Here is an 18,866-nt window from a genome sequence, read left to right as displayed (position 1 = left end):
GTTCAGCACTGGCATGTTGGTTAATAAAAAATTAAAATTGACGTCTGGAATGCTGGTGGGCTTTGCAAGGGAATCCCTTGGTTTGCTCCACATCCTACACTCCTTTAACTCCTGCCTGCAGAGGGATTTTTGGTGGGGAGGAGCTGGATTCATTCCCAAAAAAGCCGAATTCAAGTGGAGGTTCTGATTCTGAACGGGGTCATTGGGGCACCCTGAGATCACACGGAGGGAAATCATTAAACCTGAAAAAAAAAAAAAATCCACAGTCTTCATATGGTGTAAATATGAAAACCATCATCACTTCAATAGTGTGGGCACCTTTGGTAAGAACATGCTGCCAAATAAGGGGTTTAAGAAATCCAAAAATAGAAGTAACTAGAAATCAATTAATACTTTTCAAAGTGTAATGAGAATATGCTTAGAACTTATATTCGACAGTATTTCAATTTGGTGAAGATAGAAGGGTATAATGAAGCATAATCTGAGTTTTAAAAACTGTTAATGATGACTTTTTAATTGCTCAACTTTCAAATTTGGATTTGCTTAGGATGGGAAAAGATAAATTCACCAGTGCTGAGATTAAAAATTGCCTAGCAACCGGAGAATGAATACATCTAATGTAGGGAAAACAAAGGAAGAACAAACCACTATCATTTCCATAAATATAAAGTATGTATAAATATAAAAGTGTGGAGATGAATATGAGTGTGTGTATGGACAAACACAGACACATTCCCTGGCTCTTCCAAATTGCCAACCTGAAATTAAAAAAAAAAAAAAAAAGAAAGGCAAAATCAAGATCTAAGATGTGGATGAAAATTGGGAATTTTCGTTTAAAGTGACAAATCCACAGTAAGTGTTTGAATTTTGTTTTAAATCATCCTTCTTCACTGATGAAATGAAAGTAGAAAGTGGAAAGAAAACAGTCAGGACCAGTAAAAATAGGTGCATCTCTTAAGTCTGTAATGAAAAGAAGGAAAGGAGACATCACCTGTCTAGAGAAGATCATAATCACTTAGAATTCTTAATTTTGAAAGACTGTGCTAATAATTGAGCTATGTGCATTCATTGTTCCTCTGTGGAAAATGGGATGGGCAAGAAATCAAATATTTTATTAACTGAGACATTTCAAGTGAGCACAATGCTAAAAAAATCTCCTGACCAGCTTTAAAAGTGGGGGACAAGTGACTGGAAATGACAAGGTATTTCTGTCATGACTCAGAACACCTTCTGAAAATTTAAAAAATTTGGCCCAACTGCCTCACTCAGAAAGTCCTGGGGCCTTATTCATCCCCTTCTCATAAACCCCTTTCACCCCACAGATGTGAACAGGTGCAGAAATGCAGGTTTATCCACCTGAGTCTCAGCAAGTGGGGAGAAAACTGCAGGAACACGAGGCAGGTGAGCCACAGCCAGACCCAGAGGAAAGCGTGCAGGGTAAATTTTGCCAGCTCTGTTGAGCGTGCAGGGAGAAGAGATGTGGGAGGATGTGTTGATGGGGACCAGGGCTGTCTCCATTGCAGGCGTTTTTCCTGCCTCTCCCTGGCTCTGCAGGGAGCATCCCTGCTTTTGGCTGGAGCTGGGTGCTGTCAGCTGAGCAGGCAGGGGAATATCTCTTTTTTTTTTTTCTTTTTTTCTTTTTTTTTTTTTTTTTTGACTTGATGAAACCCTGTCTCGACTGATGGCAGCTTTCCTGCAATCCTCACAGCAGCCTGTGCATGAAAGGTTTCCCACAAGTTGTAAAAATATTCAGAGCTGTGTTATATAACCACGTGCCCCCTTTAATCGTTTTTGATCCATTTCTTTACTAATGAAGATGTGAAATGACAGGAGCAGTTCATATTCTTTTTTTTTTTTTTTCCCTGCAGAGCCTGTTGGCATAGAAATGAACTCTCTGTAACCTATGGAGGAGAGAAGAGTTTACTTTTTAAGCTGTTTTCTGTTTCTACTTGTGTTGCATATTGTCAAACATCAGATGCTTAAAAGGTCTATAACACAGCAGGCTGAAGTGCAGTGACCTGCTGCTCTTTCACATTCAAATTAATAAAGTAGCTCATAGTGTAGACCTTTAGAAATGCAAGAGATTATACTTTTTTTTTTAAGGCAGGAAGGGATTTATTATGATAGAAATTAATCTCTGCAGACATTACTTTAGGGCTTTATTCTAACTCTTGAAGTAGGGACACACTTTTACAGTATTGTACCATTAGATTAAATCCACATCTTAAGTCAGCACTTCATCTTCACCCAGGATTAATGTTTCAGCCCAGTCCCAGAGTGGGATTCAAACAGTAATTCTCTGCTTAGAATAATCTGATTTTCTTTTAGTAATGCCATCTCAGGTTTCGTGAAATCAGCTGGTGCATCTCGTCAGATTACAAGACCAGAAAAAGTTAAAATTAGAAAACATTTTTTACACCTGGTTTTACAGAAGTTCATTGCAGCTCTCCACCACAACTACAAGCTGCAGTTTAAGTTCATAGAATCTCTTGATCACAGATCAGAGAGGTAACCCCCTTGATTTTCATGAGACTTGTGATAAAATCATGAATTTTTTACTCTGAGATTTACATTCTCCTGTAGTTTTCTTGTCCAGCAAATGGACATTCAAAGTTGATATTACCGTTTTATGCATTTTCTAAAACCATTTAGACACTCTGCCAGGAGTGTTCTAGCTAGAAATTTAGCTGAACTTGCTACCTGCATACTAAGCAAATCAGCCCAGAAAAGAAGCAGAAGGAGGTAGATGAGCTATTGGTATCTAGAAACCTTATTTTTCAAATAATAAACGAGACGATTTAATTATACCAACTGTCCTTTTTTTACCTTAGGAGAAACAAATTAGCTGCCTCGCTATTAAATCTGAAGAAGCAGCTTACAAATTTCTTGAAGAGAACTGCAGAGCTCATCTGTTTCTGTGTTCACACTTTGCATCTCTGCACAGGTGTGTCCTCAACATGATTTATGGTTCTGCCTCTCAGTGGTGCTTCAGCTGTGGAGAAATAGGTGTGACCTTGGGCATTGTGCAGATGATTCTGTAAATCAGGAAGCTGTTAAAGCCCTTTTTCTGAAAATTGATTTTAACATGGAAATGCTACAGGTGGCAAGTGCTTTCTCAATCTTGAAGTTTCTTCTTGGCTCCAGAACTGGTGCTGATTTTTGCTACATCTATACCAGATTTCTGTTGGCTGGCTGTTTCATGGGCTGTTTATTTTTTTGGTGCTGCCTGGAGATTTCTCCTTCGGAGCAAGTTTTATCCTCATGAAGTTTTATCTCATGGCCGTTGTTTTTTATTTCTTCAGAAAGAGCTTTTAAAATAAGCCATATTTCCTGTAGCTGCACAGGAAATCGAGTGCAATTGTGGCTGCTGTTTTAGACAGGAATGATGGCACCCCTCTTCCCATCAGTGTTGGATCCAAAAGCTTGAACTCTGAAACACACACTGTCACAATGTCTGAGCATTATGTCTCCCTAAAACCCTGTGTGTCTAACATCATAAACTGATATGTCATTCTGTTTGCAGCTGGAGCATCAGCACATTTACCTCAGCATCAGCTGCTGTGAATTTCACTGCCTCATTACATAATGTACACTCGTTGTGTTCATATTTATATTTAATGCCCATTGCATGAAAGAATAAAGAGGGTTGAATTTTTCCATGCACACTTGCTATTTCACAGGATGTGCTCTATTTTTGAATTATAGAAGGAAACGTGGCCCAAGCACCTGAAAGGTCATTATTCAGCTACTTCTATCATTACAGTTTTGAAATGTGAATCCACATGATTTTTTTTTTTTTTAAAGGCAGGTTTCTTTCTTCATCATCATATTATTGTCTCGAGCAGATGTCTCTCAGAGCAGCAGTTCTGCCAGAAAACCTAATAGTTATCACTCTAGGTGCTACAGTTGAGGGAAATCATCTCCATTTCAGGCTAATGATGTTGTGCAATGGGGACTGGAATGCTTCTCTCAGGCCTGATTCAAACACTGTACCTTATCTTTTGGCAGGTATTTCTGTTCCCAGAAACTGCAACGTTAAACAGTGAACAGCTTTAAGTTGGAGTAGATAATTCTTTTTGGTGCTTTTTTATTTTTATTTTTTTTTTCCATTGCAGATTAATCGGTGTGCAGCCAGGGGCAGCTCATAAGGGCTGTGATTTTAGGAGGAGCGATTTTTGAAGGTGCAGGTGGTGGTGGGGATGGATTTTTCTCCCCCTGCACATCTCCTCCAGCCCTCACATCACAGAGTTTGTCCCCATGAGCTGCAAATTTCTGCTCTTGGCAAGGACTGATGGGCTAACAGTTGACACCCCAGGGTGCTGCATTATTTACACACACAAGGGTTGGGCTCCTTCCCCCAGGCTGCCCTTTGCTGCCAGGCAAAGAATTGAGCTCCTCAGTCAGGAATCACGCCGTGTTTGGCTCTTTTATGGGGTTTTGTGGGGCCAAAAGATGCGTTACATAAATGTTTAAAGTTCAGCAAAGAGTGGGGGTACTGCCTGCTTGTGGAAAGGAGCAGTGGTTGTACATTCAGTATTTTACTGGAAAGAATGTGGCTTAAAAGTAGTTATGTGAACACAGGCAAAGTAGCATGATGGACTTGTAGAACAGTTTTTTTTTTTGTTGGGTGCTTTAATGGAAAAGATCCATTCATTGATTGAGTTATTCATTATGCACCAAAAAAATCATATTCCTTAAAAAAATTCTTAGTTTTTATTGGAGAGCAAATATATCACTATTTTATTTGAGTTTTGCTGTATCATCTTCCCTTAATTTGGAGAATTAGGGATGGTTCTTAATTGAAATTATAATTTTTGAGTTTGCATGGATCTCTTTGATTGTATTTTTTTTTATTTTATTTTATTTTATTTTATTTTTTATTCTTAACCAACCATGGTTTCCAAAGAGAGGATGGATGATTTGCTCAAGAACTAACTTGACTTCAAAATGTTGTGAAGAAATAGAAGACGTGCAGAAAAATACTAATACTAATACTAATACTAATACTAATACTAATACTAATACTAATAATCCCAGTATCAAAGTTTTATGTACTGTCTTCAGACACTTTTACACTTGAGAGGTCATGTAAAGAAAAGGGCAAGGTTAGTCAGATGTAGGAAAGACAAACATGGATTACTGTTTCTATTTGACATTGAATCTTGCTGGAATCCTTTCAGAGTGCCTTATTGTACTTAAAAGTACAATAATAATTAGTCTTTTGATTTTTCTTTTTTAAATAATTGATTTTCTCCTGGAGTGTTTGTTTAATTTGCAGAATTTTGTCAAATCACACAGTCTGTTACACAGACAGCATATTGCCAATCACCATGGAAAGCCATCAGCATGGAGCAGACTCCTGCAAGAACCATTGTGAAAGATTTATTTCCTTTTTTGGGTTTATTTTGCTCTTCCATTCACAAAATCTCTCAGGTTAAATTATAAAACGACTGTTCTGTTAAAAGCTGTGTCACATTTTAATGGTAACAAATCCCTTTATCAGTTGTGTTAGGACAAAATGCACCCACATCAGCTTTTCTTACTAATAACAGAGCCTTCAAAATCAAATTCTGTTCATCAAACTCAGTGGAATGTACAACAAATTAGATTTCAATATTTCAGCCTGAATGTCCTCTCAAGAGGCACAAAATGTAAATTGGGGAAGATACTGTTGATTCAAAGCTGGTATTTATTTTGTTCAGCACCATTTCACAGACAATAAGCTATAAATAACAGAGATAACATTTTACGTGATTTTTGATAATTTAAGTTTCAACATTTGCACAGCCTGATGCCTCCTCTTGGGTAGAATTGTGCAGCTTCTCATTTTTCTGTCTGCATCATACTTGATTTTATAGTATGATATAATTGAGCCATTGTTGTTTTCAGTGTAGACTTTTCCTCTTTAGTTCTCGTTAGCATTATGTGAATGAGACAGAATAGGCTGATTTTTTGATTGGGTTCTGTTTGGGTTTTTTTGGTTTTGTTGGGGTTTTGTTGTTGCTGTTGTTTGATTGGGTTTTTTGTTTGTTTTTGTGGGTTTTTTGTGTGCCTTTTTTTCTTTTTTTTGAGGGGGTTGGGTTTTTTTGTGGATTTTGTTTTTATTTTTATTTTGTTTTTATTTTTTTTTTTTCGTTCTTTTATAGGAGGGATCAGAACTGTTTGTCACCAGATTTGTCTTCCTATTATTTAAAAAAAAAACCCACTTTATTATTTAGTGACATTTATTATTTAATGAAATAATTTCATTCATTTTATTTCTGTGAGGTGGTATAATGGCATTACAAAAATCACAGCAGTGACTGACAGGCCGAGGTGGTGGGTCAAAAGAGCAATTAGTGGAGTCATTTCCTGAACATGGAAATAAATGGCTGTTGACAGAGGAGAACATCTGCTTTATTAGTCCCAAACCTCAGGTCGAGCCACTTTATTTCAGGCTGAAAAAAGCCAACACGAATTTTCAGGCAAATTAAAACCGCTCAGTTGACTGTCCACACTTTGCTCATTTCAGGAGATTTCAGTTTCTGGAAATATGATGTAAAATTGGGTGAAAATTCTTCTTGTCATTCAATATAAAATTCACAGATTCAAACAGTATTTTGTCTTTTTGCCTTTTACGCCAATGACATAATTGAAATCAGAAGGACAACAAATCAGGAAATATGCAGAAAAAATATCCTCTCTCATTTTAATCAGAATATCCATGAGGATTTACATAATAAGTGTTCCTGCTCCAGATGCTATTTAGTTTATTAATTTAATTAGAGGTATGTGAATATATTTGTCAGAGCATTCATTTAATAGTAGCTATTCTTTAACAACCAATTGCCTAATCCCCATAAAGTCATAAACAAGCATCCTTTGCTACCCCAATAATGCAACAAAAGCAGAAAATGAAAAGTCTTGGCTTATTTAAATTCTGTTAGAAAATGTCATTCACTGTTCTCAAACAGCTTTACTTCTCCATCAGCTGGACAAATCTTCAAGACAAAACTTAATATCAAGTACATGACAGCTCTCTGTGTCATGAAGGCACCCTAAAGCTGACAAAAAAATTAAATAAAACTGCAAATAACCTAGCAAACTACTGCACAACTCCAGTTTTTCTGTGCAGCTGGTTCACAGAATTCATAACAGCATTTTCGTGCATCAGGTACATTTCTTAACCAGTGTTTAGATGGAAATTCTCACACCAAGGATTAACCTGAAATTCATGTGCAGGAAAGGTGTTGAAATCCTGAGTTGAGTTTTACCACCAAAATAATCCAAAACATGATCTAATGTCAGTACTGCTGACATAAACCAAATTAATTTCCCTAAACACTTTCAATTATGTGGAAAAAAGCCTGTCAATTTCCAATTGAAAAAAATAAAAAGCCACAGAAAATAATGTACTTTTTAAAATAATTATCTATCCGTGGATCATTCTTACAGATGCATTCACTGCACAAAATACTGTTATTTTTTGTTGAGTAGTAGAGAGCACAAACCTGCCTTTAAAGGTGAAGATTGAGACAAAGGAAAATGTATGTAAATATAAGATAAAATATCTGAGAAAAAATATTAAATTAAAGTTGACCAAAGCCTAGGGCATGCTCTTTAGGACTGCTTCCAGTTATCCCATTGGTGACAGGGTGCAATTTGTAAATACCCTGAGTGCCTTCAGGTCAGGAAAAAGTAAAAAATTACCGTGTGCTACTGCCTTTTGCAAATGGATTGAGTTTAAGACAACACCACTTTATGGGGTGGAAGGTTAGGGAAAGTCGATTGCGTGGAGTTGTGCTGTTAAATAAAAACAAAACTGAATCAGCCAAAAGCCATCCAAGGGACATGAGAGCTCGTAATTTCCTCCTGAAATTAGTTACCAAAAATCTGCCACGTTTAGAGCCTGTGGGTAATTTTTGGCGACTATTCTACAAAAAGTTTAATTTTTAATTTTTTTTTTTTTTCCCCATTTTCCCCTTGCCCCGCAGCGGACGTGTGCGACTCCAACCCTTGCCAGAACGGTGGCATCTGCCTGTCAGGGCTCAGTGACAACTTCTACTCCTGTGAGTGCCCCGAGGGCTTCACAGACCCCAACTGCTCCAGCCTTGTGGAGGTTGGTAAGTGAAAATTAAATTAAATTGACCCAAAATATCTCGGGGGTCCCGTTAGCCCCCGGCCAAGCTGTGATGTTCCTCTCTGGAGTTTTGTGTGGTGATGGTGAGGCCTCTTTGGGGCTACCTAAAATCAGAATACAGGAAAAATTAGGAGGAGGAAAGTTGTTGTGTTCACGGAAGGGCCCTCAGGTACATTTTGGGCAGACAAATCCACCCCTAAAATGGATCACAGGTTTTCCACACTTTGATAAGTTTGATCCATTTCCATGCTGGGGTTAATCTCCCAATTCCAGCTCCAGGTAGTGAAGTCATTTACCCTCAGTTTGCCCCCCCAAATAATTTTTATTTCCATCTCTGGGAGCCCATTCCCAGCCTGGAGAGGAATTGTTGTGTGTGCCCAAAATGGGAGAGCAGCAGCTCACACTGGCTGTGGAGTTTAGAGTCACACACCAAACAACTGCAGGGTTACAAATGGATGGAAAATATAAAAGCCAAAATCCTGAGGCATCAATAGGGTCATTATGCTGGCCATTATTGGGGTTTTTAACCTTATATCTGTGCCATAGGCATCTCTGTAATAATTAACAGTCAAAACTGAATGTAATTAGAGAAGTCCAGTGCTCCACTTCACAAAAAAAATCCATAGTGGTGACTTAAAAGCTGCCAGCATTTTTCAAAGATCAATTCTAGATCATTCTAGATCATTCTGTGATAATTCTATGTATCTGTCTTCAGCCAGTGCCCTTCAAATCTTTATTTCTGATAGTTTTATATCAATGTAGACAAAAAGTAAAGAATAGTTTCTTATTCAAACGAAGAGACAGAAGCAGCATAGGAGAAAACCAGAATAAGACATAGTGGTCACTTGTTTGAATTTCAGAATAATTACCCATCTGGAGGCTCTAATTAGTCATTAGATGACTGCACAGACCACAAGTCAAATACATTGAAATTTTGTGATGTGCACTTGACTCAAAGTCAACCTAAATTTGAGTGGTAGATCCAAAATATCCAGCAGGTCAGGCCTCCACATTAAGAAAACCTGAGGAGAAAATCAGGATCTGAAGGAAAGGAAAGCTCACTGAAACTTAACCGAGCTCTTGTATTATCCCAAAGAAGGCACAAAAATATGTTTACAGAGCAAAATGATGGAACTTTCACAGCTGGGCTCAGCACTGCAACTGTCCTAAATGTGTGTGGATCTCATTTTTTAATAATTGAATAATTAATTTAATAGGTAGATTATCAAAAAGCTACACAGGGGGAGCCAGGGCTCACTGTTCTGTGGCTGAAGTGTATCTGCCATGGGGTAAAGGGAGCAGACCTTACTCCAGAAGCAAAGGGCTGTTCTGTTCATGAGGATTTTTTTGTTCATTTTCTTTCCTGAAAATGATGCTACTGCTGTTTTGAGGGTGAATTCTAAGCGCCACACAGTGAAATTTTAAGGGAATTTGGACTTAATTTGATTACTTCTTGAGTTAAAATTTCTGCAGAGAAATGGAGCTGGTTCCTGTGGGAGAATGAACAGCTTCAGACAGCAGCTGCATTTGTCCCTGACTCTAAAATATCATCGTAGCAAATTTTACCACCTAAAATTTGAGTTTCACGGGGAGGTGCTTGTTCCCTTGGTGCAGCCACACAAGGAGCCAGGAGGCACTGCCTCAATTCTCCTTTTCCATTCCCTATAATCTTCATCAGTGCATGAATTTATCCCACAGATATGGGTCGTGTTACCCTAAAATGGCCTAGGCATGGCTTCACTTCAGGAAATTTTTTTGGATTTATTGTGCAGGAATTTGCATGGCACAGAACTGGGAGGATGCCAGACATTATTGGATCTGGATTAAAAAAAAAAATCATATTGTAATAATTATCACTGTAATTAGCAGATGAGCATTAATAGGGCTTAAAAAAATGCACATATACTTAACTAAAATCTTCAAGCACTTCAACAGAAACTGAGTTTGGTAAACAGAGTAAAGCATAAGTAAATAATTTGACAATATGTGGCAATCACAGCATTTACAGAAGCAGGATGTAACATTTCTATTTTGCAATCCATGGGGAATATCTGCTGGACAACACTGGTTAAGTAAAGAACTTATTAATATTCCTACAGTAACTAAAATCCTGAATGTTAATTTAGTTTGTGTTTGTCTTGTCTGCTACATGTATGGATTCAGTCTAGCCTTGTTAAAAACTTTAAAAATACAATCTAATTTTTTTTTATGTAGTAGAAGAATGTTCTGTATTATGTACCCATGTACACAGCAAAGTCATATAAACCATTGGAAAAAAAAGGCATTTTAAGAAAATGAAGTGTTTTTTTTCCTATGAAAATGATGATAATTAGTGTAAGCTGTTAGTCAATCAGCTCCATTAATCCAAATAGTGAAGTGTTTAAAGTAAAATAATGTTGTAAGATGTGTCTAGAGGAACCCAGGAGAGCAAGACCCTGAGTGATCAGTTTTACTAAGAGTGTTTATTAGATGTAAGATTTAAGAAGGAATGCTAGCAAAGGTTGATTCTCTTTGGCTTTTTAACGAGCTTTTGCCCCAGAGCTAATCTCTTAATCCCTCATATCTCAAAAAAGGCTTCTTGACAATTTTCTGCGTAGTTGAAAGCACTAAGTTAAAAATTGTTATTTAGGATGTCAGGAGGTACCACGTAGGAGGAAAAGAGGAGGGTGAGGGGGGAAAAAATAAAAAAAAAATAAAAAAAACAGCACAGAGAAGAGCCTGTGCCACTCAGTCTCCCTCAAAAGAGATGCACAGAAAATTTTAGAGGCAGCTGGGTGTTGTCTGCATCCCCCTCATTAGAGACTGCACCATCAGACTTTGTGCAGTGACAGGATGCTCTGCTGAACTCTGGGCACCAGCTGGGAAGTCATAAATTTTTCAGGGGATGTACCTTGAACAGGAGGATTTTCACAGCAAAAAGACAACAGGGATTTTACTTAATCGTGCATTAATTTGGGTGAATAAAAGGCAGTCCCATTCAGGCAGCAAGTCGTGAACTGTGCAGTGGAAAGAAAAAAAAAACAGATGCATGCAAGTACCCAGGAAGATCAAACATTTAGGTAGAAATATTCCCTAAAGAGATCAGCAAATATTCTAGACAGTTTGGGAGCTGCATGGATACTTAAGAATGCAACTCCCTTCATTACCTTAATAGAAATAAGTTTTAGAATAACCTGATACTGATCATAATACCAATTTCAAGCTAAGAAGTTTAATTAATAATTTTTTTTTTTTTCATAAATTTACCGTGGAAAAATATTGCTTTTCTGCCATACTTCATTTTTTTTTCTGACGCTGTAACTCTGAGTGTGTCTAAACAAAAATTGATTAAAAAATGCTTGTGACAGTAATTTGTATATTTTAAATTGCTGCTCCCATTCTGACCCTACTCTTTCATTAATGGCAATCCCACTTTTTTTCCTCTGTGTGCTCGTATACCAAACTGAGTGGTGCTAAAAGACTTGAGATGAGGTGATGGATCTGTAATATCACTCTATTTGTGCAGCCAGGTTTTTCAGTGCTCAAACAGATTTTAAATATCTGATGAACTGGCAGAGGATAAGATAGAGACAAGCAGGAAAATGTATGTTTTAGTTGTTTTCAGTACAGCACATCCTCTGGCGAGGTGGAAAAGGATTTAGCTAAATAGATAAATGGTGATTATATCAAACATTCCGAATAGCAGGATGTTTTCCAAAGATAATAAGAACACTGTGTTCCAAGTTAACTCTTCAGCACACTCCTGCCTACATATATGGAAACATTAATTTTAACCTAAATTGAAATAAAATAATTTTCGATTAATTAATATTGGCATTGAAGTGCTTTACAGAGAAGTTGACAGACGTTACATCTTTTTAAAATAACTCACAAGTAATTCTCAGAAATGATGCGAATTATTGAACACAATAAACAACAACTGTTACAGACAATTAATCGGAGTCTTTAATTAATTCTGTTCTGGAAAACTCTTAATGTGCTGCCTGTCAACTTGGATGACTAATTAGCCATGGACAGCACACAAAGGGATCCTTAAAATGACACTGGAGGAAATTTTATTTGAAATAAAAATTACTCCTGTTTTGTTCAGTGTGTGCATAAGGGAAAACGGGGAGAAACACAACCTTGGTGACAAGAAAAAGAGTAAATTTAAACTTTATTATGCCATCAGGGAATGAGAGTGTGCTCCATGAGCTGACCATGTTCACGTTGGAAATCTGAGCATCTTAAAACTACTCGGTTTTGATCTTCCAAACCTGAAATTGAATAACTGTCTGAGAGGATAAACTGGAGAACATGTTTAGTTTATTTAAGTGGAAAAAAAAAAAACAAACAAAAAACAACCAGATGTCAAATGGGCTGCCAGCATCCTTTTGGAAAGTTGTCTGTGCCTTTTATGTCTGGTCTCAATGCTTGCTGAGAGGATCTCATTATTGGAAAACATGGTAAAAAAAAAAAAAAAAAATGCCTGTGTGCATTTTGGAAGGGTGGAAAGGCAAGTTAATGATCTTATGGTTAATGATCAAGGGAAGTTGGGTCTGAGTGCAGCATGGAGTGGAGGGCAGAAGAGTTGGAAGGTGAACCAGAGATTCCAGTTTCCTATAACATCTTTATTCTGCCAAGTGATTTAGAGGTGACAGGGGGGGTTCCTTGCTTAGCACATTGCAGTTTTCCACATCAGTTCAGTCTTCCCAGTATCCAAAGTAAACTATTTCTTTGACAGCTGCTGTTTCTCAGCCAGAAACACAGAAATCAAAGGGGCTCTTCCCTTTTCATGCTGTTAAATAAAAATTCAGAAAGATGGATTAGGCCCAGAGTGCTCTGATCTATTTGCTTTGTGGCTTTATTTCCACAACCTAAGTCTCCACTTTTGCTTTCCTGACCCCTGCACTGACAGTACAAGGGCTTCTGAAATAAATTAGTCCAGATGAAAGTCCTGTCACTCACCTCCTGTCAGTCCTGCAGATGCTTTTCAATGCCATGATTAGAAATGACTGAATGATTTCAAAGGTGCTTTTATAGTCTTACAATATGTGGCTTCTTTTTTTTTTTTTTTTTTTTTTTTTTTTAAAGGAGGATTGTTTGCACCACACGTTGAGCAAATGAGCAAATGTACTAATGGATTTTCCAAGGTAGAAATAGTGAAACAAATCCACTCTTACAAAAGAATTCCAATTACTTACTGCCATGTGCATCTAGTATGCAATTGATATGAAACTATTCACCTTAACTGTGAATAAACTAGCTTGGAATAGTGAAAATTAAAGCACTGGCACTCACTAAATCAGAATAGTTGGAGATCTGAGGCACTTGTGGAGGTCTCCACCTCTCAATGGATGATCCAGGGGTGCAGGTTTCTCAAGGTCATTTCCAATTGAGTTTTCAATATTTCCAGGGATGGAGACTTTGTAGCTTCTCATGGCAATCTGTGATAACCTTCACAGGCCAAAAAAAACCCAAAAACAAAACAAGGAAAAAACCAGACAAAATCGAAAACCCCAAATATTTTTAAGTGCGATTTTGTGAATTTAAGTTTTTTTTTTCTCATTGTGCTGTCACTAGGTACCACTGAGAAGTCCCTGGCTCTGATGTCTTTATTTGCATTTTCTACTTGGCTTGGCAGTTTGATTTTGGGGGAATATTCACATCCCTTGGCCTGCTGGCACTCCTCTCCCTAGTGCAGCACAGTCCTAGGTACAGATTGCCCAGGATATTGGGAATATCAGGATATCTGGATTTCACATACATTTCAGACAATCCATCTATTGTCACTGCTTTGGGTGTGGTGTCACCCAAATTCACTATATTTATTCCTATATTAGCAAAATCTGTGTAGAGTGACTTACTCACCACGTTTCTCATTGTCAGCAGGGAGATTTTATGCCATTATGACTGTGAATTCTTCTTCAGTGAGCTGTCATGCTTTGCCCTTCATGCCGATTCATTATATGAAAAAAAAAAAAAAATTATTCTCTTTTTTTGCTGATATTCTCACTCTCGAAAACCATTTCAATGGTTCTGTTGGTAAAAGAAGATTAACATCAGAGGTGAGGTGGGCCTGTGTTTATTTGAATTCAGCAAGAAATAATCAGGTTCCATGGTTAAAGGGTAGTTTCTTCTGGGAAAAGAGTGAGAGAGAGTGGGAGGGGAGGTATTAAAAACAAGCTCTTCCCTGCATGTTCAGGGCATTTCTGAGTGCTCTGTTTTGAAACCTAAAGCCTAGAGCCTCACGTTTCTGTTACACAGCAGTGTTTTATGTGGAATTAACTGCAAAACACATTTTTTAAACAGAAATTATCACATAATCAAGATGTTCCCACAGGTTATGGAGCTCTGTTAAAAGCAATCAATACATATTAATAAAAATAATTTGACAAATTAGGCCCTAATGTTTGGTTTCTGGGTGGCCTGAAGAGCACATAATGTACAGAAATCTAAATTGAGTAGTCTGAATGCACGCTAGCAGAATAGCTTGATAAATGGCATTGATTGCAGGGCAGAAAATGTTGTAAGTCATAATTTACAATATTTCTGCCATAACAATTGCCTTTGGTGTTGGCTGCCAGTAAGTCTGTTGTGAAAATAAGGTTTTGAGTCACAGCTGGTGAGGTGGGTGCAATGATGGGAGCTCACAGAGCTGTAGAATCCCAGGCTGGAAGGGACCTCGAGGATCTGGGTGAAATTTTCTTGGCAAACCCATGTTCCAGGCAAGATGGGCCAGAGCCCTGTCCAGCTGAGTGTTAAAGATGTCTAATGCTGGGGACTCCATCCCTTCCCTGGGCAGGTGATTGCAGTGTTTGGCTGCTGTGGTGAAAATGTTTCCTCTGGTGTCCAAGCAGAGCCTCCCCAGGAGAGCTCGGACCCCTCATCCCTTCCCTTCTCCCTGTGGCTCCGTGTGCTCAGGGAGGCTCCTCCTGCTCTGTGCCCACCCTTGGGACAGGGCAGCAGTGGGGACGTGTCCCCTGAGCCTTCTCTCCTCAGGGCTGCACGCACCCAGCTCCCTCAGCCTTTCCTCACAGCATCCCAGCCCCTGCCTCCTCTCTGTGCCCTCCCCTGCAGCCTGTCCCCCTCGGTTTGTGGAGCAGGGAGCAAACCTGGGCACAGTGCTCCAGGTGTGAGCCAAAAAGTGCTGAGCAAAGTGGGGAAACGGCCTCTTTACCTCTGATTTACATGCCCTGCTGCTGCCATGCAGCATCCTGGTGTCTCTCCCTGCTGCAGCAGATCCCTGGTCACTCCTTCAAGCTGGGTTCTCCCCACATATCCCAGGTCCCTTTCACAAAGGTCTCTTTTCACACAGCAGGGTGGATCCCAGTCTGTGCTGCACAGATTTTCCCAAATGCAGGGCCTTACACTCGTGCTTATGGAACTTTATACTGGATTTTTTTTCCCCCCTCTCATCCAGCCTTTCCTCACAGCATCCCAGCCCCTGCCTCCTCTCTGTGCCCTCCTCTGCAGCCTGTCCCCCTCGGTTTGGTGGAGCAGGGAGCAAACCTGGGCACAGTGCTCCAGGTGTGACCCAAAAAGTGCTGAGCAAAGTGGGGAAACGGCTTCTTTGTCTCTGATTTGCCTTTTTTGTGCCTCTTTGTGAATGCTCCACAATGTGCCTCTTGCCCCGTGGAGTCCCACAACTGGACACAACACTTCAGATGTGTCCACTGCAGAGCAGAGAGAAGGACCACTGACCTGCTGGCAGCCCAGAATGCTGCTGGCAGTCGTAAAAAAAAAAAAAAAAAAAAAAAAAAAAAAAAAAAAAAAAAGGTGGTTAATATTCTGTTAGGTCCCATCAGAATATTTCTTTTACAAAGCATTTTGAAATAGGTGACATACCTTACAAGGGTGCTGCTGGTCGGTGTGACCCTGCAGAATGTTTGAGGGTAGTGGAAACTTCAACACCCTGCTGAAGGAATTCCTCATGCTGGAACTCACATCACATTTCCTAGCTTTTCTGTCTGCAGATTTGTTACTTGGAAGTTGTTTGTTATCTGGCAAGGGATGAGCAGCTCTGGTCACACACCGGAGGGCGAGCAGTGGCACACTCTGAGGGAGATTTTGTGCATTTTGTGCTTCTAATTAAAAGGGCAAATGGAAAACATCCAGCCTCTTGTTGGCAGGCCTACTGCTCAGGATGAGACCTTGCAAAGAAAAACAAGGTTTGTGACCGTGGGCTTATTTGTAAAAACTCATCCCCAGCCCCTGCTTTCTGCTGGAGGGATGAAGGACTCAGCAGTGCATCATGGTTTGATTAAAAGCTCCCACACTGATGCCAAGCTCTTGCACGCAAAAATACTCAGAAAAGCATGCATGTAGGTCGTGGAGGACTGTGACAAACTGTGAGGTGTGGACTTTCCATCCAGGTGTTATTTAACTGGAAATTCCAAGTAGGCGGAGGCTGACGAAGGCAGGATGCTCCAGAAACAAGAGCTGGCACCTGCCTGGGCTGTGTGTGCTGGAAGAGAGGGATCTCTGGTGAGCCAGGTCCATTCACATGATGTTTTGCCCTCTTTTATTGGGTGAAGAAGAGAAAGAATAAGGAACAAAGGGAAAAAAAAAAAAAAAGTGTTTACCCCAGAAAAACGTGTTGTGCCTATGGCCTTATATATTTTTTTAAACCAGCTTCAAAAGAAGTGCATAGAAAGAACCAGCTATGTTTTGTCAGATCTCCCAGTGAAATAGGCAGCACATAAAAATATGGAGGGCTCATGCTGGCAGACAAGGGAAATTGCTCTTTGGATGGCATTGTCTGGGAAGAGAAGTGCTCAAATAACTTTGCACCACTCCGAAGGAAAGAGGTCTTGGTGGGCAGCAGCTGCATCTGGATTAAAACACCAGAGCACCTGACTCATCAAGAGGGAACGAAATATTGTGGTGCACAAAATCCTGCACGTTTTGACATCCATGGGCACCTCTGGAGTGGTCCCAGTGCCTGTGAGAATAGCTGAGACAGCTGCTGGGCTGTTTGTTGTGATGCTCCATGTCATGTTGACTTTGTTCTTCAGTGTCCCTGTGTTTAAAATGGGTCTCTCTCCACTTTTGAGATGTTATTATTATTGTCATTTTATTATTATTATTGTTATTATTATTGTTATTATTATTATTATTATTATTATTATTGTTGTTGTTGTTATTATCATCATCATCATCAAGACATGGAAACTATATCAAATTTATTGTTCCTAATCAATTGTTACTGCCTTTAAGACAGTTCCTGTTACTAGATCATTTTTTTATGTATGCCATTGTCATTGACAAAATACCAGAGGTCTTCATGTTCCTGTCAATTAATAATTGCAGGATATTTCACACTTTTGAAATACACCACTAATTAGGAATTACTAATTCTTACAGATTAAGGACCACTAAGCATCATCATGCTCAGGATTAATTACTGTTTGGCTTTGCTAGCAATGGGTAGTAGCTTTATTTTCCTGTTCTTTTAGCTTCTTGGCTAACTCAAAGTAAACAGTTTTGGTGGTTTTTAAGAGACCAGACAACATAATTTCTCATAAAATTTTGACTTAAGAAACGTTCTTGAAGCACTGCCTCTGTTTGTTTTCCCATTTTATATAATATAGTTTTCTCCTGGATTTTTATGCAGAAGGATGTGACTCAACAGTATGGAAGCAACTTGCTAAAAAATAAAAATGCCAGAAGGAAGCTGATTCTTTAGCTGAAAAAGCAAATTGGTCTTTAATGAGATGTTAATTCTGGCATCCTAGGAGATTCAGATTAGAAGATTTTATACTTCTTAGGAAAAAACGATCAGATGGAAAACCTGGTGGTGTTGAACTTAATGCAAGTTCTAAATGCAGTTTGGTTCCAGAGCAAAAGAAACACAAATTAAAAGCTGAATATTGGATCCAGAGACATATGGACATTATTGTTGTGGGTTTTTTCTTTTCCTCTTTAAGTTTTTTACCAGATTTTTTTTTTCCAAAACTATTTATATGAAGGGCTCATTAAGCAGAGCAAAAATACATCATGTTTTGGCATCACTTTTTCTTACTTTTTTCTCTCCAAGTATGTTTACTTGTTTTTAAGTAATGAATTAAGGAACTACTTCTATGCTGCTAAAAAATTAGATGCACTAGTTCAGGAACCCTGTTACTTTTCTCCAGTAATAAAAATACTTCTGCTGAGAAGCAGAAGAATAAGAGTACCCAAATGTTTCTCCTAATAAATTTAATGTTTCTAACTGGGAAAAGCTGCTATTTAGTAGCTCAGAAATTTCTTTTCACTGCATAACTCTCTGTGATCTGACTCCTTTCTATGCTTATTCCTATTTTGGATTTAAAATCTCTGTTAAGTCACTTGCTTAAGGGTCTTTGGTGTTCATCATCCAGATGCAAAATTCCCTTAAGCATTTAAAATACTGTGGAAGGATATATCTATTCTCACTTTTTTTTTTTCCAGTTCCAGAATAATAAATGAACTTGTTGAAGATTTTAAACTGGAATATATAAAACTAGCATTGTCTTCAGCAAATAAACCTTATTCTTTAGTATGTTGAGGACATTGAGGACTGTTGGAAGAGGTTTTAGAAGAATGTAGAAGAAATGTGCTGGTATAGATCAGATGAGGCCTTTTAACTTTTTTCAGCAAGGGATTAATTTATTACAAAAATCACATTTTCCCTAAGGGGAATAACTAAATGCTTTAGCTCTTGATTGGTTTGTTGTTTCTTTTTTCTTTGTTTTTTTCCCCAAATAAAAGTGTAACTACAGGAACTAAATAAGAAGTCTATGGCTGA

The 18,866-nt window shown here is 38.6% G+C and overlaps 1 protein-coding gene across 2 annotated transcripts in view; it reads left to right on the top strand.

The window, feature by feature from the left end:
• The window catches only part of EDIL3 (EGF like and discoidin domains 3), a 238,589-nt gene that overhangs the window by 60,172 nt on the left and 159,551 nt on the right, over positions 1–18,866 (top strand). For both annotated transcript variants that reach the window (XM_088156987.1, XM_088156988.1), the window contains exon 2: positions 7,974–8,102. In XM_088156987.1, coding sequence (XP_088013113.1) covers positions 7,974–8,102 — 129 coding nt within the window. The remainder of the gene's footprint in view (positions 1–7,973; positions 8,103–18,866) is intronic.

The sequence above is a fragment of the Sturnus vulgaris genome, chromosome Z, assembly GCF_052056855.1.
Source record: "Sturnus vulgaris isolate bStuVul1 chromosome Z, bStuVul1.hap1, whole genome shotgun sequence".
Classification (NCBI taxonomy): Eukaryota; Metazoa; Chordata; class Aves; order Passeriformes; family Sturnidae; genus Sturnus; species Sturnus vulgaris.
Note: the sequence above shows the minus strand (reverse complement) of the source record. Positions and strands in the feature narration are given on the sequence as shown.